This window comes from Scleropages formosus, chromosome 23 (genome assembly GCF_900964775.1).
Source record: "Scleropages formosus chromosome 23, fSclFor1.1, whole genome shotgun sequence".
Classification (NCBI taxonomy): Eukaryota; Metazoa; Chordata; class Actinopteri; order Osteoglossiformes; family Osteoglossidae; genus Scleropages; species Scleropages formosus.
The window spans coordinates 21837260-21859502 of NC_041828.1; the positions used below are offsets into that span (position 1 = coordinate 21837260).

The window sequence follows — 22243 nt, forward strand, 5'->3', positions numbered from 1 at the left end:
ATGCACTGAGAAAACTCCGTGCTCGAATGAGCAACATTTTCGATCTTCATAATGTCATTTTAATCTTGTTTCCTGGGATTTCCACATGACAGTCAATCACACAGAGCAGCAGCTGGCCTCAGGCCTCATCCTGATGGCCAAAGGTGCATGCAGACCTTCTTTCCAGCCTTCACAGGGGAAATCTGTTGCACTTCATTAGTCTGTTAATTGTTTTGGAAAAATGTAAAAATGAAAATTGTGAGCACCCCAAAGTCTGTGCAACATCCAGAAAAAAAAAGTTGATATGTTAAGAGAACTGCATGGTCAGCTGTTTTTTTGCCCAAAACGGTGAGATGGCAAATAATACGGGGAAATGGGGAGCGCAGTGAAATCCAGCATTGCCTATGGATGGCCACACTGAGGGATGGAAACTGCTGCCATACTGGATAAGACACTTTGTTGAAACTCACATGAACACAAGAGGATTCAGTGGTATTGTACCTCAAAATGCCTCAGGTACTGACCATCTGCTCCCCCACCCCACCACCCCTCCGCCCTTTGAGGAAGCAAAGTGGATGTAAAATAGACCACATGTTCCTCACCTGCTCCTTTTTTGACTCTGCTGGATCAGTCGGGTCTGGGGTTCAAGTCCCGCTTGGGGTGCCTTGTGATGGACTGGTATTGTGTCCTGGGTGTGTCCCCTCCCCCTCCAGCCTTGCGCCCTGCATTGCCAGGTTAGGCTCCAGCTTACCGTGACCCCATTCAGGAAAAGTGGCTTCAGCCAATGTGTGTGTGTGTGTGTGTGTGTGTGTGTGAGGGTGTGTGTGTTCCAGGGAGAACCACAGATACCATCTCTGTGCTCAGATCACAAAAGCCATTAAGTCCCACTTGTACAGCTCCCATCACCCATCAACTGTCTGGTGCGCAAAGCCAAAGTGTCCTTTTATTGAGGACACTGATACATTCTTACAATGCAAACTAGTATTTTTTTTTGTATAATTTCACTGTTATCATCACATGCAATAATTTCTGGATGAATCATGTTCAACTAGCCATGTGTGACAGGGAATATAACCATTGCAACTGATGTTTACAAGCATATATTAGTTTAAATCATTGTCTTTTTCTTAAACTGCAGGAATAAATGATGATATTGATGGCCAAGTAGAAAATCTGTCTTGTGTGGTCAATACACACACACCATACAAACCCGCTAGTCCCAAGCAGGGTCACAGCATGCCAGAGCCTAACCTAGCAACACAGAGTGTAAGGCTTGAGGGGTCACACCCAAGGACACCAGTCTGCTGCAAGGCACCCTAAGCAAGACTCGAACCCCAGATGTACCACAAAACCTGATCCAGCCAAACCCATTGCACCACCGTGTCCCCACATTGAGGTTAAAACATCTATTCTATTTTAAAATTCCACATTATGTTCAAATCATTCATGCTTCACAAAGAAAATTTAGAGAAGTTTTAACAATAACTTGTAATTGAGCAGGACCTTGGTGGACAAGGTGTCTTTATGCTCCACAATACACACTTTACACAGCAGACTTTGCAGCCTTCATTTTGTGCCTGTACAAACTTACAACATCCTGAAAGTTTTCACTGAAATGAAAGGGTGTGTGTTCGTGTGTGCGTGTGTGTGTGTGTGTGTGTGTGTGTGTGTGTGTGTGTGCAGCAGAGCCTCAGAGTGGGTCAGCTTTAGACTGAGGAGAGCTCCTACAGAAATAAGGGACAGGGAGACAACTGCCTCCCGGAACCCCTTACCGCAGCATCCACAGCTGGCTCACGGGACCCTGATTAAACATTTTTCAAAAGGTTCGATGCTCTATGGGACCACTGGGAATTTGGCTAGTGGTGGGTCCAGTACATGCATCCCGCAATCTTGCACCCTCCGTCCCTCTCTCCCTCCCTTCTTTTACTCACTGTCTGAACAGCATGCTGACCTGGTTTGCCAACAGAAATGAGTTGAAACACCTTTTGTGTGCAGAAATAAAAAGCCTATATGCTTGGCTGTGCCTCTGAAGGCACTTAGTGCATCGCCAGCAACCAAACGCGGTCCTCTTTACACAGGCACAGTAGCGGTTGCCTTGGGTAAAACTCCAGCAACTGCCTGGCCAGGACCAACTGCTCCAAAGTCCACCCTCTGAGACCGCTCAGATACACAACCTGTACCACATCACAGGTGTCACAGGACAAGCCATTCCGCAACACGCTCCATAAGAGCTTGAGCTTAAGGTCCCAGTTTCTCTTAGTTTCACTGGGATGGGAGTGGACGTGTAGTCATGGTGGAACGACACCTCCTCATGGAAATGGTTTTCTGCAGAAAATCACTGTCTCAGTTGTGTAAGATAATGCAAAAATCTACAGCTCTTTCCTCTCATAGCTAATTTGTCCCTAAATGACCACAGCAGTTATTATTATTATTATTATTATTGTTGTTGCTCATTTCAATCAGCAATTAACACAGTTATAAATGGTCAGATAACCATCCTGGAACGCTCAGTGAAATTGTTACCTGTTGATGAGCCACTGCACATCTGGGACACCTCGAGCATGCCCCGCAGACGGATGCATCAAATCCAGGAGCTGGGAGACGCTGCGTCCAGCGCCTGTGGAGCACTCACATCCACAGCAGCCACCTGCTCGGCCAAGATGCACGCAGCTATTAAATTGCTCCCTAGGTCATTGGTCTTCTGCTCAAGTCCCCGGCCGCACAGAGGCATTGCATGGTCACCACCCGTTGCCGGCAGTTTCTTGCCGACAAATTCACCGGGCAGGGAGAGCTCCTGCCGCAAAGGTTGCTGGGATTGCCGAGTGGCGTTACAGTTTAATGCTGTTATCATGGGCTGTATATAGCTGGAGGTCAAGCAAGACTTTAGCCTGCAAGGAGGATTATGGTACTTAGCTGATTACTGACTGGCTGCCAGTTATTGCCCACTGAACGCAGCACTCGGGATCTAGCCTATTCGCACATAGCCTTGTGTTTCTGTATAATTATCTCACCACCGAACAAATGCTACCCCTCATTTTTCAGCACGGATTTCCACACGCACCCATTTTTCCAGAAACAGCCAGCACCGTATGCTCCGGTATCTCGCTATGAATACTGCTCGCCAGCGGTGGGCGCTACAGAAAGCAAAAGCGCCTTCACAACAGAGTGCTGTCAGCAAAACAAGGATGAGATGAGACAGTGCAGTAGCCTGGGCTCCAGTGGTGTTAGCAGGGGGGTTGGACGTGGGGGCCAAGAGAGGGGGCGGTCAGCTCGAACGCAGTACTTGCCAGATTAGTGCAAAATGAAGTGAAACACAGCGGCGGCTTATGTGCGATTTAGTGAAGGGGAGAGTGATGCGACCTGCAGGGGGACAAATCAGTGTCCTGGCAGACACCTGCACTGAGGGGGAGCCTAAACTGAACACATCCCTGGGTGTTAGGAGCAGGAGGAGGATCATAGGGGTGGGGCAGAGTGGCCCAGAAAGACAGCGTCAAGGAGAGCTGACCAGCAGTGACCAGAACGGGCGAGCAGCAGCAATGCATCATCTGAGCATGCCAACTTTTCATAGAACAGCAGTCCATAGTTATAGACATTGTAATCAGGGCTTCCTTCTGCCCATTTCAAGAAAAGCAGCCATCTCCTGGGATGACCAGCAGAGCTGGAATCACCCCACCAGGACCAAGAACCAGAAAACAACAATTTCCCCGAGGGAGTGGGGTAGCGTCCCAAAGGGGCAACAGCTGCAGACAGGGAAACATCCCCAGTGCACAGAAGCACATGCAAACCAGCAGAGGTGTGCTCATACCAGTGGGCCCTGGAGTTCAGCCTCAGGACAGCTGGCAGCAGCTCACACAGAGCTCCAGACAGAGGCAGCAGGTGATGCTGCAGATGCCACACTCTTCAGGTAGATCTCACCGAGCCATGCGGAGTACATGCCCATCAATAGACACATTGCCACAGAAACATTGCTTATTCCTTATGTTTTATTCATGCAAATGTTTTCTGTGTTGAGCTTCCAACAGGAACTCATTGTGCGCGCCGTGCTTTCACTGCTGCCGGCTATTGTGGGTCATGCCCCGGAGGGTCAGGGAAAATTCTCTATCTTCTTCATGAGCTGCATCAGAATGAAGGCCCATAGGAATGGAGAGAAATAGTACAGAGTCAAATACATTGGAAAAATGTCCATTTACACTCACACTGTGCAACAACTTACAATTTACCTACAAGTATTCTCTGAGATATTATGCTTTGGAGAAAACCGTTTGCTAAATGATTAAATGTAAATGTAAAAATAAAATAGGGCTGAACCTTATCTTACCTTAGTCAAGTATCTTGCTCAAGGCTGTTACAGCAGTCCCCTACGCACCCAGCATCCTCAGATACCTCTACAAATATATGGATTCTGCCCCTGTAGTTATTAAACTATATTGCTTTTTAAAGCGTGCACATCTGGTGACAATGTGAACACACATCTGGAGCTATGAGATGTGCAGAGGGGAGCAGCTCTTTCTGATGCTCTTCCCCGAGGAGCCAAGCGAAGAGTCTGTACTCAGTAACATATTGCTCATGTAAGTCTTATCCTATAATGACTGAGCACTTGTGTGTAACTCCAACTTGTACAGAGCCCTGGCTCCCCTCCAGGGCCTCATCTAAGGAGGATTGGGGCTGTGAACTTGAGGTGTAGGATGGGGCAGCTGGCATGTGGGTTGGAGGGGACACTCCCAACCTCACCCTTAGCAGCCACACTGAACACTGGACCTAGGAAGGAGGCTAGAGACTCCAGCGAGCTCATGCTCCCAAGGTGTCTCTGGTGGAGCAGCTTGTCCTCTACAGCTCTGCGGAGGTGCCCGGCTGTAACGCAGGCTTGGGGGTTACGTGAGGAGAATGAGATTGCCATTGCTAATCCTCATTATTATACTGCGTTCATCCAAACAAGGCCAGAAAATATCCAAAATATAAATATGATAGTAAAGTTATGGGGAAATGAGTGTAAGGCTTAAAGCTCTTTTCAGGGCTGTGCTGGGAACCCTACCATTACATGCAACAGTGGCAGGGCAAGAGAGCAGCAGCGTTGAATGACGTGGCACAGGACTGAGCATCTATAACCTCACCAGAGTGGTAACAAGTTACATTTACTCTCTTACTGCTTCTTCAATGCGTTTCTCTCAACTTTACTTTGCTGAGCAATTTTTGGCATTGACACTTTTTACTTAAGTACAGTTGTAAAGAAAAACTGTACTACATTCCCAAATTAGAATTTTTCACATTTAAAATGTCTCCTTAAAACTAATCATCACTCTCACTGAAAACGATTGGTAACACCTCCTCACTATCAGCGGACAACCTCTGTGGATTTCATTTGCCATTGTGAGCTGTCAGTCACAGGTTCCTTTGGAGTAAGAGTAGTCAGTTTCATACTGATCACTAGTTAGTAAGTGACCTGCCGCCCATGTGGGGACAGCAGTGTGGATATAGTATCAGACAACTTGCTAGTGTATGGCAGTATGACTCTTGTGCATGTTCACACATCCTCAGCTGCTAAACAGCTAGTGTGAATGCATCTCCTGATCAAGTTGAAAGGGCAGCGACAGGGGTTCTCCCCCCTTTACACTTTTTGCTGCTTTGCTGATGATGCCTTGAATGGTACTGAAATGTTCACAGAGCAAACATATTGCTTTTTCACATGTAGGAAGTCGATTTCACAAAATATGCCAATACATAGGAATGTCATGCCATATAACAATTCTCTTTTACATGAATTAAGATTCTAAAAATGTGAATATGCCACGATGCGTTCGGACAAAACATTATGTACAAATGATATACATTTTTACGTCCATATGTCACATACACAGCTGTTTTCACAAGGATTGCAAGTGGAACAGAATTAGTATACCGAGGCATGGCTTCAACAGGGCAGAGACACAGGGTTGAGGCAGGAGCATGGAGGATTAGCTATTGTACACAGAACGGCGAACACTGCGAATGGGGCTTTGACAAGGATTGCTAGATATTCGCAGCCAAAAGTAATACATCGCTGATCAAGAACCTGCACGTCTGCAAGCATTTTGTTTACTATTCTTATAGCTTTTTCTGTAGTTCAATTATTGTGAACGAGGGCTGTGCCACGTTCTGTCAGATGACTCACTCAGACCTCTGCCGGTTACTATAATTCATAGCACATAGCTCACATGATACCCACATTCCTGAAATAAAGTGATAAACAAGAGAAGAACTTTCTTTTTTTGAGAAATGTGCTCTTTGTAAAGACAGAATAATGGTTGTAGATAATCAACAGGTACTGTTAATAAGAAATAATCAAAGAAAAACACAGCAATAAAGTTTGCTTGTTGAAAGGAACCCCCAAAAAACATGACCTCACACATTTTGCAGCACATTATCCTGGGCTATAACTTTACCTTTCTTTGGATTTTGAAAAATCTCAATTGACTGATCTCTTTCTCAATAGCCAGCTATTTGGAGGGTATTACTTTGAATCTGAAGTTCCTTAATGTGAGACAGTCTGTAGTGTAGCAGTTATCAATTGTTACTTGTAAGTGAAAGGCTATCTGTTCAAATCCTGCTCCTGACTCTGCTGTACAGTTCTTGAGAAAGGCATTCATCCTGAATGGCTCTAAAAGAAATACTCCACTCTTTGAATTGGTTAACTAAATGGCTTCAGGTAAAGGCAAAAGCTAAAGGGAAGTGAATGGTACACCTTTATTTGGGGCAGCGGGTGTAGGATGCAATCGTAAAAGCTGTAACCTTGTACTCCAAGGAGCTTGAACTAAACACCCTTTTGCAAAACCCTGCTCTGTATCTGCCCTGAACGGCCCTAATAAATAAAACTGCCAAGCTGTATAAAGGGGTGTATAACTGAGTGGCTTAACATACAAACCTGACTTTGCAAGGTGCTGTACACATAAGTGTCATCTAGATAACAGTTAATATTTATTGGCACAACAGATTTAATTTATTAAGTAGATACATACTGTATTTTCATCAAACTGTTAGGCTGCTAGGTTCCTAGTGGTTAACATTGACTTAAGCAAATGTCTGAGCAAATACTTCGGCAGTAGTGATACAAATCCCAAATCATAACTTAAATATGTGTCTTTGAAAGTTAGTAAGTTAAAAAAATCATAACTTGAGAATTTCTGTAACTCAGAAAAGTGACATGTCCATCTCAAATAAAAAAAACAGCATTTTCCATCCATTTTCTTAGGCCGCTTAGTCCTTCTAGGATTGCAGTGGCACTAGGGAGAGCAGAGAGGCCTGGGAGTAGTGTTCCTAGGCAAGCGCCTGGTAGTCAGGCAGCCCACGTAACAGCCCGAAAAGGCACCGTGGGGGACCATGTGGGCCCACCCCCTGCAAGGTCCAGCATGAGGGATGGGTGCAATGCCTTTCAGGTAGCAGGAGGGGGTAGGGTGGTGCGTGGAGCATGGAAAGTCAGAACCTTACCAAATGCAAAAAACTATGATAAAGACAATGACGGTGTAACATCCAGACGTATTTTACTATAACTTCCCGACACAGACGTAGGGTGCAATAATCTCAAGAGCAGAGTGTACAACCCCAGTTCCAAAAAGTTATGACAGTATGGAAAATGGTAATAAGAACAAAAAGAAGTAATTTTTAAATTTACTTTGACTTGTATTCAAACAAAAACAATAAAAAGACAAGGTATTTTATGTTTTACCTCATCAGCTGCATTGATTTTTGAAGATAAACACACACTTTCAGAACCGCTTGCCCCATACGGGGTCACGGGGAACCGGAGCCTACCCGGTAACACAGGGCGTAAGGCCGGAGGGGGAGGGGATGCACCCAGGACGGGACACCAGTCTGTTGCAAGGCATCCCAAGCGGGACTTGAACCCCAGACCCACTAGAGAGCAGGACTGCAGTCCAACCCACTGCGCCACCGCACCCCACTGATTGAAGATAAACATTTATTCTGAAACTGATATCTCTAACACGTTCCAAAAAAGTTGGGACAGGTGTAGTTTAGGGCTAATAACAATGTGACAAGTTGAAATAACAAGGTGATGTGAAACAGGTGATATTAAACAGGTGAGGAAATTGTGTTACAGTATATAAGGAGCCTCCAAAACAGTTCTAGTTTTTCAGGAGCAAGCATGGGTCAATGCTTGCCAATCTGTCAACAGATGTTTCAGCAAATAATCCAGCACTTTGAGAAGAACTTTCCCCAAATACAAATTGGTAGGATTTTGGGCATTTAACCCTCTACAATGCATAATATAATGAAAAGATTCAACGAATCTGGTCAAACAATGGTGCGTAAAGGGCAAGGCCAAAAACCACATCCAAATGCACATGATTTCTGATCCTTTTAAAAACTGTCATGTGTCTGTAATAGATATCATGACATGGGCTCAGGAATACTGCGGTAAACCTTTGTCAGTCACCACCATTTGCCACTGCATCCACAGATGCAAATTAAGGCTTTACTATGCAAAGCAGAATCCATATATGAACATTGTTCAGAAGTGCTGCTGACTTCTCTGGGCTTGGTCTCATCTGAAATGGACAGCAGCTCAGTGGAACCGTGTTTTGCGGTCCGACGATTCAACATTTCAAATTTGTTTTTGGAAAAAACAGCCATAGTGACCAGGCCAAAGAAGAAAAGGACCATCCAAGCTGTAATCAGTGTCGGGTCCAAAAGTCAGTGTCTGTAATGGTATGGGAGTGTATCAGTGCCCATAGCATGGGTAACTTGCACATTTGTGAGGGCACCATTAATGTAGAAAGATTCAGCCAACCATCCATTGTCGACAACCACTCGGTCCAAGCAGAGTTACAGCAAGCTGGAGCCGTACCCAGCAACACAGGGCACAAGGCCGAAGGGGGAAGGGACACAGCCAGGAGGGGACGCCAGTCCATCGCAAGGCACCCCAAGCAGGGCTCAAACCCCAGACTCACCACACAGTGGGCACCAGCTGAATCCTCCGCACCACTGCATAGAAAGATATATAAAAATTTTGGAGCAACATATGCTGCCATCCAGATGTCATCTTTTCCAGGGACATCCTTGCATTTTCCAGCAGGATGACACCAAACCACATTCTGTCCAGATTCCAAGCCCATGGCTGCATAAGCACAGAGTGTGGGTATTAGACTGGTCTGCTGCAGTCCTGACCTAGGACCAATTGAGAATGTGTGGTGCATTATGAAGCACAAAACACAGCAACGAAGGCCCTGTACAATTGCACAGCTGAACACCTGCATAATGGATGAATGGGAGAAAATTACACTTGCTAAACTTAACCAACTGGTGTCTTCAGTGCCCAAATGATTACTTGGTGTTATTAAAAGACATGGTGATGTTACACAGTAGTAAACAATCAACTGTCGCAACTTTTTTGGAACATGTTGCAGACATCAATTTCAGAATAACTGTATATCTTCAAAAACCATTGCAGCTGTCGAGGACTCACTTCACCCAAGATCTCTCCAGCTCGTGTATGCTGTAAATGTTCATGCACCGTGACAGTATGATCATCCCCAGATAAGCCGTTACACAGCCACTACTCCTGGATTGTATGTGAACGTTTGTGTGCCTTATAAAAAAAAAAAAAAAAAAAAAATTGTAGGAAGGTTATCAGGATTCATCTATCCTGCGTTTTATGCACCTACTCGAGCAATGAACATCGGTGCATCAAGTGGAAAGTAACAAACTAGGTTTACTTCAGAATCACATGTTTGCAGCTATGCCCCTTTTTCTTAATGTAATGCACAAATTGTATTTTTTGCTGAGATGTATGTTACTTTGGAGAAAAGCATCTGCTAAATGAATAAATTTAAATGTAAATGTAGATAAAACATAAAATACCTTGTCTTCATATTGTTTTTGTTTGAATACAAGTCAAAGTAAATTCATAAATCACTCCTTTTTTGTTTTATTACCATTTTCCATACTGTCCTAACTTTTTTGGAATTGAGGGTTATATATGTCTGTGTACACTGCGTTCATTCGGTTTTGATTAGAAATTGAAAAACAAAATGTGAATTACGATGCCTTCATTTGTTTTTTGATTTAATCAGCAAAATGAGAAAAACAGCTTTTTACTGTTTCTCAGCACAAACACAAATAAGAAAAGGACTTGTTTATTAATTTTCTCTTTTTGTTTAATCATACAAAGTGTATAAATCAAAATCTTACAACAGCAAATATGATGAATGCCCTACAGTGCATAATATTTCCAATCTAACAAGAAGTCTAACCTAGAACGGCCGACACGATGGCACAGCGAGTAGTGCTGCTGCGTCACAGCACCTGGGTGGTGTAAGAGGATGTGAGTTAACCCCCCATTCAGTCTGTGTGGATTTTGCATGTTCTCCCTGTGTCTGCATGGGTTTCTTCCCAACAGTCTAAAGACATCATGTTCCGGTTCACCCACAGTGTATGACTGACACAGAGAGAGTGTGTTCCACTGATGTATGGATGAGTGACCCTTTGTAAGTAGTGTATCTAGCAGTGTAAGTCACCTTGGTGAATAAGGTGTGTGGGCTGATAACACCACGTAGAGTTCAGTGGAAGTTGCTTTGGAGAGAAGTGTTTGATAAATAGTAAACTAGAACGTCACAGTTCTTTTAAAAGCTGCGCTTAATTAGTAATTAGAGTCTTAAGAAGTAGCAGCTAAAAAATAAATCCTGCCAATTTTCTCGCTGGACATGTCATCCTCCCTTACTGTCACTCTCTTGCTGCTTTTGAAAAGCACCTAGCGATACATAACAACTTATGATCAATAACTCGGAGCGAAGCCAGAATGTTCGACGAAGCCGCTGATGGATTGTGCGCAGTTTAAATTCGTTTACACTCAGGTTGTTAAAGAATACCGCAAAACAAAATAACTCAAAGTCAAAAAATAAGACGGGAAGAAACTATAAATGAGGCATATTTTAAATATTTTACATTTTGAGAAAAATGGTTTTTAAACCTAGTTAATTCACACACACATTTTCTGAACTGCTTGTCCCATACGGGGTCGCGGGGAACCGGAGCCTACCCGGCAACACAGGGCGTAAGGCCGGAGGGGGAGGGGACACACTCAGAACAGGATGCCAGTCTGTCACAAGGCACCCCAAGTGGGACTCGAACCCCAGACCCACTGGAGAGCAGTACCCACATCCCCACATAGTTAATTCACTATTTGTTTTTCAATTTTAAAACAAAAAACTAATAAAGGCATCGTAATTCATATTTTGTTTTTCATTTTGAATCAAAAAATGAATGAACACAATATATACGGACCTATATACAAGTGAACATTGCAAATTTAGGAAATAAAGTGCAGTGGTGACACTGAACACAGAAGAAAGAGACAGAGTGTTGTGAAATGAGTTCACGTGCACAGAGCAAATACACAGAGACAGGGCGTGGACAGAGTTGGAATTTGGGATTAGGACAGAATCACACAAGACAGGTGCAGATCAAACAGGTCAATGAATTCATAGTTTTAGGAAAATCATAATAAACCACATTTATTCACTTAACAGATGCTTTTCTCCAAAGCAACTTACAATGGATACTATGTAGTGTTACTAGCCCACACACCTTATTCACCAAGGTGACTTACACTGCTAGATACACTACTTACACTGGGTCACTCATCCATACATCAGCAGAACACACTCTCTCTGTGACACTCACATACTATGGGGGAACCTGAACAGCATGTCTTCGGACGGGGGAGGAAACCCACGCAGACACAGGTAGAACATGCAAACTCCACACAGACTGAGCAGCGATCAAACCCATATTCTCTTGCACCACTTAGGCACTGTGAAACAGCAGCACTAGGCACTGTGCCACCATGCTGTCAATCAATAACCCACAAACATGGCCTATGAATTCAGCATTTTTATAGGACTGGGAGGTGGTCACTTGCTGGTCAATTGGTCAACTTAGGCCAAGTGTGCAGTTAGATTGATGTATTTAACATGATACAGTTGGTGAACATGTGGGATTCTGCTCTTGGGGTTGTGAGAGACACACAGTAAAGGCTATATGGCTATACAGATGAACAATGAGATCCTGCAAGTATTCAATATATTGACATCAGGACCAAAATTTAACAAAAGACTGAAGGGCTACAGCAGAAAGCAAAGTTTTACATTTGTCAAGAACAATATTCCTTTGAGGCTTTCTGCTGATGGCATTTTAAGTGAGATACAAAATGACTCTTCCAACAGTGGCCTCATGGGCCTCAGCCTACTGTCTCTTTTCTGTGCTGAACATGCACTCATTGTTGTGACTGCTGTCCGTAAAGTACTTTTAAAAATTACTGCACTTCAGTCTGAAGAGATTGACATCATCCACAAGGCTGACCAAGGAGTCCGAACCCAATAAAGCATACATCTTTAGTAGGAGTCATTGTGTAGGGAGCTTTAAGAAAAATAAATAATGAAACCCATTGTAATGAAGCATTAAGAGTGCTGTAATGTACATAGTGCTGTTAGAGGTTTGGGTAAATATAATTAATACACAACAGTGCCCTGTAGTCTACAATTACTGGGGTGTTGTTTTTAGCATTTAAAAAACAATATACACAGAAAGAGTGCAGTAATTTCATCATTAAGAAAAAATAATAGCACTGGGGCAATTGCACTTGTAATTGCACAATGAATACATGCTGTATGCTTAAAAACTAATTGCAGCATCTAACTGAGGGAAATGGGCTGTGTGGAACATGAACAAGCACTTGGGCAAGCAGTATGTGACACCCTAGATGTTCACAGCAGCCAAAAGTGCACATTCTCATACACTCACTGAGATTGCAAACTGCAGATGTGTAAAGCAATGAATAGTCAAGAGGAGCTGTTTTTAGTGGTTTACCCTTATTCCTGAAGCTGAATTACACATGGAAACACCATGAAAGGTGCATGTGCCTCACTGCTGAGGTTGTGCCGTGTCCTCAAGAAGTCCAAGATAACTATTGCATCACTTTTTAATGGTCCTTAAAATGCCTCCAAAGTACTTTGCTGAGTATGGGGGTGCGGTGGTGCAGTGGGTTGGACCGCAGTCCTATTCTCCGGTGGGTCTGGGGTTCGATTCCTGCTTGGGGTGCCTTGCGACGGACTGGCGTCCCATCCTGGGTATGTCCTCTTCCCCCTCCAGCTTTGCGCCCTGTGTTGCTGGGTTAGGCTCTATGACCCCGTATGGGACAAGCGGTTCTGAAAGTGTGTGTGTGTATGTACTTTGCTGAGTGTCTACTTGATGATGGTAGACATTTGCATTGAACTTAATACTGTATTTAATGGTGAAAAACACCTTCATTTCAAAGAAGATCTTGGGATAAATGACCATTATCTCTGTTTAGTCATAGAGAAGAAGAAGTTGGCTTCATGAACAAAGTGGTTTCATACAAATATTAAGTATCTATGATATCAGGGTAGGGGGTGCGTTTGGCGCAGTGGGTTGGACCGCAGTCCTGCTCTCCGGTGGGTCTGGGGTTCAAGTCCCGCTTGGGGTGCCTTGCGGCAGACTGGTGTCCCGTCCTGGGTGTGTCCCCTTCCCCCTCCGGCCTTACGCCCTGTGTTGCCGGGTAGGCTCCGGTTCCCCGTGACCCCGTAAGGGACAAGCGGTTCTGAAAGTGTGTGTGTGTGTGTGATATCAGGTAAAACACTGCTTGCTGATTCAAAGAAATTGATGCCGGTTGATAACTCCATATCATGAGTGTTCAGCTGTTACCGGGTTCCCGGTATGAGCCAAACGGTATGCAGACACAGGTTATTTTAATCCCTGGGAAGTAAAAGAATTGTAATCTTGCAGGCTATGGTAAAGCTGCAGTGAACGCATCTCATTCTCAGTCGCAGAGCTGATATCCCCATCAGTGGTCAAGGATCATGGACGGTCATGTCTTAACAGGCAGAGACTTCTACAGTACCATCTACTGCCCTACTGCTCGCTGCATTGTGGACCCCTGGGGCCTCTCATTGGGGTGGACTGAGCAGGCAAAATGGTCACAGCAAACCTTTCCTTATCACACACACTTTCTGAACTGCTTGTCCCCTACGGGGTTGTGGGGAACCAGAGCCTACCTGGCAACACAAGGTGTAAGGCCAGAGGGGGAGGGGACACACCCAGGACGGGACGCCAGTCCATCACAAGGCTCCCCAAGCAGGACTTGAACCCCAGACCCACTGGAGAGCAGGACCCAGATCAACCCACTGCGCCACCGCACCCCCTTGCCTTTCCTTATCACATTAACAAAAAGAACTGAAAAGCTGAGAAAAGATGGTCGCTGTTCCTTAAGATACCAATGCATAAAAACAAGCATGTAGACACTCGCTGATGTCACACAGAACTGAGGGAGCCGTGACGACTGGACCCAAGTGCAGAGTCATTCGTCTGGAGTCGGGGATGAGGCAAGTTCTCGGTGTTGGGGACAGGCGAAGGGTCGGTCGGGCGGTGATCGGCATTGGAACGAAGATCCATGGGCATGGTCAGGGGACGAAGCGAAGGGTCAGTTGGGCGGTAAGATTGGCATTGGAACGAGGATCCGTGGACGTGGTCGGGAAAGAAAGCAAGGGGTCGAAAACCAGAGAACGTGAAACTGTAAACTAGAGATGCATGTGAACGAGCCGTCACAAGGAAGGGCGGTTGTCCCTGACGAGATTCCGGAAAGGTATGGGTGCTGAGGAGGGTCTTTTAAAGGGTGAGCAGTTAGTCAGGAACTGGAGTCAGGTGCTGTCAATTGAGCTGTGGGCGTGAACCGTGAACGTGACAGCTGAGCCCTAATTATACTGACCAACATTAGCACCACGCAGAACTTCTCTCTTCCACATATTGACACTACAGTATAGTCAAAGACAGGTATCAGAATTGATCTTGATCGTGTTGTCAAGAAATGAGCACTTGACATAGTTCCAATGATTGTTGCTGTTGCTCACCTTTGCAAGGCGATGACATAAAACTACAGCAAAACTCTGAAACAGTAAGTTTCACACACAACAGAAAACTGGATACTTACATTTATGTTTTCTTCAAAGTGACATACATCTCAAAGAATACAAAACTATGTAAAAATTATCAAAATTCTGCATGGTTAAAATCAAAACGAAGAAAATGCATAAATCTAAAACCTGTAGGAATCCAGAATAAATAAATAAATTGTCAAAACAGGGTTATGTGTAATACTATTTATGTGGCCAATTAAAGATGGTCTATGGGAAGTGCAGAAAAGCAGTACAATGAGGTAAATGGATTCTCCAAGCACTCTGCTCCAGCCTGGACAAAGAGTACGAGGGTTCACTGACTTGTTGTGGGCAGTACTGCTCTGTGAAAAGAAGCCCCCTGCAGATGGAGATACCTAACCTGAGACACATCCACACAAATATCTAGCAAATACTACTGTTGTGACCTAGGAAATCCATGTTGGACAGAGATGTCTGGTCAACGGCTATTACAAAGTGCACTACTGAAAACAGGACACTGGACAGTGAAGCATTAACAAAGTAGATCAGACAGTAAAAAAATACCTTTTGCAACACATTTTAAAAATCATTTAAGGCATTGTGAGCAGAGTGCTCACAGATGTCTAAAACACACATAATCTGCAGGAAAGGTGTGTGCTGTTCAGAGCTAAGAAGGCTTTCTAAGGTGGTCTTTCCCTGACCATCACTTTATTGTCACAATTAATGTGATTTACCCAGGGTGTGTGACAACAGCCAGAGTGAATCAAAGCCCCAGTTCCACTACCAATGCCTTAATCTGACGGGTTCATAGGTTCTGGTCCTGATGGGCTTTTGAAATGGAAAATGAATCTGAATTAATCTGAAAATGAACTTTTTGTGGCCACACAATTTTCATTTATAGGTGATGTGTGTGTCTGTGCTTCTGTCTGAGTTCAAGTCAAAGTTCTCCTGTGAGGCTGATCACCATCTCTCATTGCATGTTATGAATACAACATCGCTCAGACAAAAAAACAGTGCTCTGTATCCTCCTGTCTGAGAAAGGTGGATGGACCCACTGAGATGGAGGCTTTGCCTTGGTCCCTCCCCAAAGTGCCACTGAACCCACACATGGTGCTGAGCTGATGCTGAAAAGTCATGTGGCTGCAAATACTTGGACACGAAGCTGAGAAAGTACCTGGAATCAAACTTGCTCCCATTGTTATGTACTGTATGTTATGTACAGTATTCCCCATAACCACCACCAAACACACACACACACCAGGGTCAGGGCAGGTTCTGTAATTAGGTGAACCTAGACAATCGCCAAAGGGCACAAAATTTTGCTTGCAAAATGGAAAATAAGCTGTCATGTTGGGAAAAAAGTAATACCATTGAGCCACAAATTTGCTGTCTTATATATGATTTAAACAAGCTATGAGACATCCCCACCTTGTATGTCTCGTTGAAATGTTTTATCTATTGTATGTAGGAATTCTTTTCTAGGAAGCAAACCACGGCTCTACACAGTAAATACAAACACACACATTGTCTGAAACTGCTTGTCCCATACAGGGTCATAGGGAGCCAAAGCCTGACCCGGCAACACAGGGCATAAGGCTGAAGGGGGAGGGGACACAGCCAGGATGGGACGTCAGTCCATCGCAAGGCATCCCAAGCAGGACTCGAACCCCAGACCCACCAGAGAGCAGGAACAGGCCAAACTCACTGCACCACCTCATCCCCTCTACACAGTAAATACTACAGTATATTTCTACTTGTTCCCTTAATCAACTTGAGTCTTGAAAATAAGTTTCTTTTTCAACATATTTCCATTGTCTGTTTAAAGTATAAATATGTGCTCCGTGCATGTATAGTGCTCACATGAGTAAATAATGAAATAAAATCATTTATGTTACATATAAATTACTATTTTATTTTCCCTCCTACGTGATCTCTATGTATCTGTATAGAATAATTTGTGCTGTGCGCACACACCTTCTAACACCAATGTAAGGATGGAGTGAAATCTCAGGGGTTCCGGACCGGCTCTCTGCCCCGAGCACTTTCCCCCCACATTTCAGCACATTTTTACCCTCCAGGGAACACAGGACTAGCCCAACGACACGCCTTGGCCAACAGAGCGAGTCGTGACGAGGACCGTTACTCGGCCCGCCTTTGCCCTCCGCTCACAACCCGTGAGAGACGAAAGGGACACGCAGCCATTTCCACGGACAGACAAGATAGGCCCCCACGCGCATCCCGAGATCCTGCGTGAAAGAATCACTGCAGTGAACGTCACGCATCAACGATTTCATCCTCGCGGCACCCGCACCGTCGTCTCGGCCACGTGGATTTGCTGCTTTGGCCGCAGGCGGCGCGTTCTAACGCTCGAGAGCCCCCGCGAGAGTGAGAGGAGAGGGAACACGATGAGGAGAGAATTTAATGCTTCACACACTTGTGTCTGTCGAGGCTGTCGCCGCCGCGCACAGTTTACAGAAACAAGAACCAGGTTGCCGGGTCTACTGTGTGGGTGCGGGGCGGGTCCCGGTGAAGGTTCCCGCGCCGTCCTACACATTTTCGTCCACATTACTGAACGTATGAAAACGAAGGAACTCGAACAAAAACCAAGCCCGACTCCCCTCCACCCACCACAGACCACAGACCAAGTGTCGAGCACAGTGACACACCCGTGACCGGCAGACAGAGCGTCGCTCACATGGTTGGTACCATCGGAGCCGCAGATGTGTCGTAGAGCTTCGAACTGCATCTCGGAGGTGCTCCTCTCTCCACCGTAAGCGGCCTGTTTCCGGGGCAACGCGAAACGCTAGCGCCTCCGGGGACTGACGTTAGCAACTACCATGCATGCTGCACAGCTGCGGCAGAGCACAGCAACATCGCCCGCGCGGCTTTAATTTAATGACGGCGCGCGCGTGTGTGTGTGTGTGTGTGTGTGTGTGTGTGTGTGTGTGTGTGTGTGTGTGTGTGTGTGTGTGTGTGTGTGTTTCTGCGTGCTCTCACTCACGAACCTCCTTCGAGCTCGTGCACAGCGCGCGAGATGCGAGTGTGCGAAACTCGGTTGCTCTCCCTGTCGGCTCCGTCACCGTGTACATTCGTTTTTGAAAAACAAACTGCGAATTACGATGCCGATCCGTTTTTTGTTTCAAAATGAAAAACAAATTATGAATTAACTATGTTTCAAACCTTTTTTGCTCAAAATGTAAAATATTTAAAAATATGCCTCATTTTATAGTATCTTGCAGTCTTTTTTTTTTTTACTTTGAGTTATTTCGTTTTGTGATATTCTTGAACAACCTGGGTGTAAACGAATTGAAACCGCGCACAATCCATCAGCGGCTTCGTCAAACTTGCTGGCTTCACTCCGAATTATTGATCATGAGTTATTAGGTATCACTAGGTGCTTTTCAAAAACAGCAAGAGAGTGACAATAAGGGAGGATGACATGTCCATCGAGAAAATAGGCAGGATTTATTTTTCAGCTGCTACTTAAGGATCTTATTACTAATTAAGCGCAGGTGTAAAAAAACACCATGAAGTTCATATTTATTTAACAGACACTTTTCTCCAAAGGGACTTACAATGAGCTTTATGTATCAGCCCACACACCTTATCACCAAGGTGACTTACACTGCTAGATACACTACTTACTGGGTCACTCATCCATACATCAGGGAAACACACTCTCTGTGTCACTCACACACTATTCGTGAATCTGAACAGCATGTCTTTGGACGGTGGGAGGAAATCGGTGCACCCAGAGGAAACCCACGCAGACATAGGGAGAACATGCAAACTCCACACTGACTGAACGGGGGTCGAACCCACGTCCTCTTGCACCACCCAGGCGCTACTTGCTGTGCCACCGTGCCGCCCGTTCTAGGTTAGGTTTCTTGTTAGATTGGAAATATTGTGCACGTTAGGCAATTATCATATTTGATATTGTGAGATTTTGATTTCTACCCTTTGTATGATTAAACAAAAAGAGAAAATTAGTAAACAAGACCTTATCTTATTTGTGTGTGTGCTGAGAAACAGTAAAAAGCCAGTTTTCTAATTTTTCTGCTTTCAATGTTAAATCAAACACCGAATGAAGGCATTTTAATTCGTGTTTTGTTTTTCAATTTTCAAATAACGAATGAACGCAACTTACACGGACCTCCGGTCCTCTCCATCTCAGGCCAGCGAGACGTTACATTGGACAGCCAGCCAGGGCAGAGAATGAAAAGGAATAAATAAATTAAAACGTCAATAGATACTACTGGAGGAAAGCATGTTGCGAGCAGGGATTGAAGAGAACGATATTGTATTGGTATTTAATACAGATGTTGCTTCTTATTGCGGAGCGACATTTAACATTTCACATGATTTGTACTGTGAAGCATTTTGTGTGCGTGTGTGTGTGTGTGTGTCCCCGTGCGCGCGGCTTTTTCGGCCACTGCCACGGAACTGAACGCAGCAGAAGGACACACACTCACCTCCTCATCTCTGTGGAAAACACACTACTGTACTGTATTTGCAGAATGTATGGAGTGCTACAGTGTTCATTCTGTCACCTTTAAGAGTATGTTTTTGCACACATCACATGTAATGTTACAGTGTCATTCTTTGTGTCACTTCTCAGTTAAAATTCCTCGACTGCTTTTCCTCGTAGGTGCAAGTGACCTATCTGCAGGGTAAATGTGGCTCAGCAAGGTATTTATATTTAGTACTGCTGCTCTTCCATCCTTTGTATTTGTATCACCTATATATGTACAGATTCATGTGAAAATTGCACCATTTGTACAATATTTGTACTCTGTTTTCTTCAAAATGTCTCATAGTTCATTCTTTACAGTTGTGTGTTAAAGGTGTCTCACTTAGTGAACATTGGCCACTTGGAACTCCTCCCTTGTGCAAACCTTCTTGGCTAACAAAGTGTTACCTATGTGTCCATGATCACAAAAAGTGAGGTATTTGTGAAACGCCGTGTCGCGGGGTGTCCCATAGCGGGGACATCGTTCACAATGAAGCAAAATGCTTCATGTCAAGAAAAAGCAGATAATGCTGAAAAATGTGTTCTCAAAACCACGCAGATACAGCTTTTAGCACAATCAGTACACACTCCGCTTATAATTGGACAAACATGTCATCCTCCCTGTACTGTCACTCTCTTGCTGCTTTTGAAAAGCACCTAGTGATACATAATAACTCATGATCAATAATAAAGAAATAAGAAAACAACAGAAAATTTATGAGAAATGAATATCACATACTTATTTAGCTGAAACAGCTTGCAGTGTGAAGTTTTTATACCATGGTATTTACAGTTATTTACCCATTTAAACCTTGTTCAAGGAAAGAACAGCAGGAGTTGAAACTGGATCTCTCAACTGTAAGGTGACAGCCCTGACCACGGCACCATGTACTTCTACAACATGTCCCACAAAGAAGAATCAGCATTTTCTCTCTGGGGAAAGTGTAGAGCCAAAAGCAGCCATCCCTTGCCTCAAGAAACAAAGCACACACACGTTGCACTTAACTCCCAGAAGCCGCATCATGTGGTAACAAGACACTGCCTGGGGAGGTGTTGGTCTCACTGCAGCACCACTGATCTCAGCACAGCTATTGCACATGTTTCTATTTGGAAAAAAGGGGAAGCTGCCCCCTTGTGCACCTAAATGTTACAGCAACTAGCACCACCTGTCCCCTGTCTGCTTCCTGTGGGACTAGATGTCCATCAGCACTCTACCTAGTGTGTAAGACTCTTGGAAAGGTGTCATTTGTCTTCCAAATGAAGAAATTTGTGTCCTACGATGTGCTGCTGACTACACACACACACACACCGCTCGTCCCATCCCTAAAATCCCACCTCTGCAAACAGGCAGCACATGGATGATATGTTGCTCTAAAGTAATGTTTTGCCTTTTTAAAAAACCAAAGCTGTCTTCATAAAACCAAAATCTTGATTTCAGTAACATCTTCATAAGGACTTACATAACTTTTGACTTCATTAGGTATTTAATGACCCCAAACATTACCATGAAGTACCCATTTATCAGAGATGTTTATTTTATGTTCATATACTCATGGATTTGTGTTTTTTGCTACCTCTGTGTGTCAGATGTTCTTCGGCCTCCTCAGAAGAGATCTAAATGTCTCCTGCTGGAAATGCAACCAGCCAGAGTGGGAGATCAGTAGACTCCTCTCAGATCAGTACAAGAACTTCACCTTTTCCAGAAACTGGAACATTATGTTCATACTATTTACAGAGGGGCACAATCCAGTGGGCACAATAGAACTTGGAGGGGTACTCACCTGTCCACAGGAGCGTCACTTGGAGCTGCCTGCCACCGCCCTGTTCCGTTTCTGAGGGGGTCTTGCCAGGGGGGTCCGTGGGGCCCACCTTTGTCAGGTCCTGCCAGGTCCCCTGCAGGTCCCTCGAAGGAGGATGTTCCCTGCAGCTTGGCCTTCTTCTCCTGCGGCACCTCCTGGCTGCGAGAGCCCAAGGGCCCCTCAGTGGTGCCTGGGCCCCGGGGCGCTCCAGAGCCCCTGCTGTAGAACCAGGCTCCTGACTTGGTGAGGATTTCCTGTTGTTTTCGGCACAAGTTGCATACCCACATCACCTGTGTACAGAGAAAGGGGGTCACTACACATACACAAATACACACACACACACAAAATAGTGCAGGAAAGATACCCAAAGGTTTGCATTTGTTAACTGAATTTTTGTTAGTGTTTAGGGTTAGTGGTTCGAGTTAGAGTTGGTGGTTCCGGTTAATGACACTGACCTATTAAGTGCCCTTACAAAGTTGCCATACAATTGAAATACGCTCAAGGGATCTGTGCCATAAACAGGTGTCTTGTATCTTTCCTTCCCTCCCTCCTCCTCCTTGTTCCGCATCCTCCTTCAGCATTTGGCACTGTCAACCACTGGATTGTACTTTCCTGTCTTGCACTGAAATGGCTTGATTCCTCTCTATAAGGTAGATCCTTCCAATCATCCTCTCCGCCTCTCTTAACTGGTGTTCACCAGGGCTCAGCACTGGGTCCCCTACTCTTCTCAATCTACACTTTTTCCCTCAGCCCAGCCACGGATTCTCCTACCCAAAACTTCCTGTCTTTCCCCCCAGAGCTATAGACATTTCCTCACACATATCTGCCTGCCTCTCGGACATGTCTGTAGGATGTCTGATCACCACCTACAGCTCAGCCTCTCTGAAAGAGATCTTTCACCTCTCAGTTGGTCTGTCCCCCTGCTGAGAAATATCTATCAAACTGGAGATATCACTCATTTTGCCAACCTCATCAGATAAGAGACTGGGAGTAACTCAAGTCTGTTTTTCCTCTCA

The 22243-nt window shown here is 44.8% G+C and overlaps 1 protein-coding gene across 2 annotated transcripts in view; it reads right to left on the bottom strand.

Annotated features, from left to right (window-relative positions):
* The window catches only part of rims2b (regulating synaptic membrane exocytosis 2b), a 149810-nt gene that overhangs the window by 96265 nt on the left and 31302 nt on the right, over window positions 1–22243 (bottom strand). For both annotated transcript variants that reach the window (XM_018741460.2, XM_029248076.1), the window contains exon 4: window positions 21210–21517. In XM_018741460.2, coding sequence (XP_018596976.2) covers window positions 21210–21517 — 308 coding nt within the window. The remainder of the gene's footprint in view (window positions 1–21209; window positions 21518–22243) is intronic.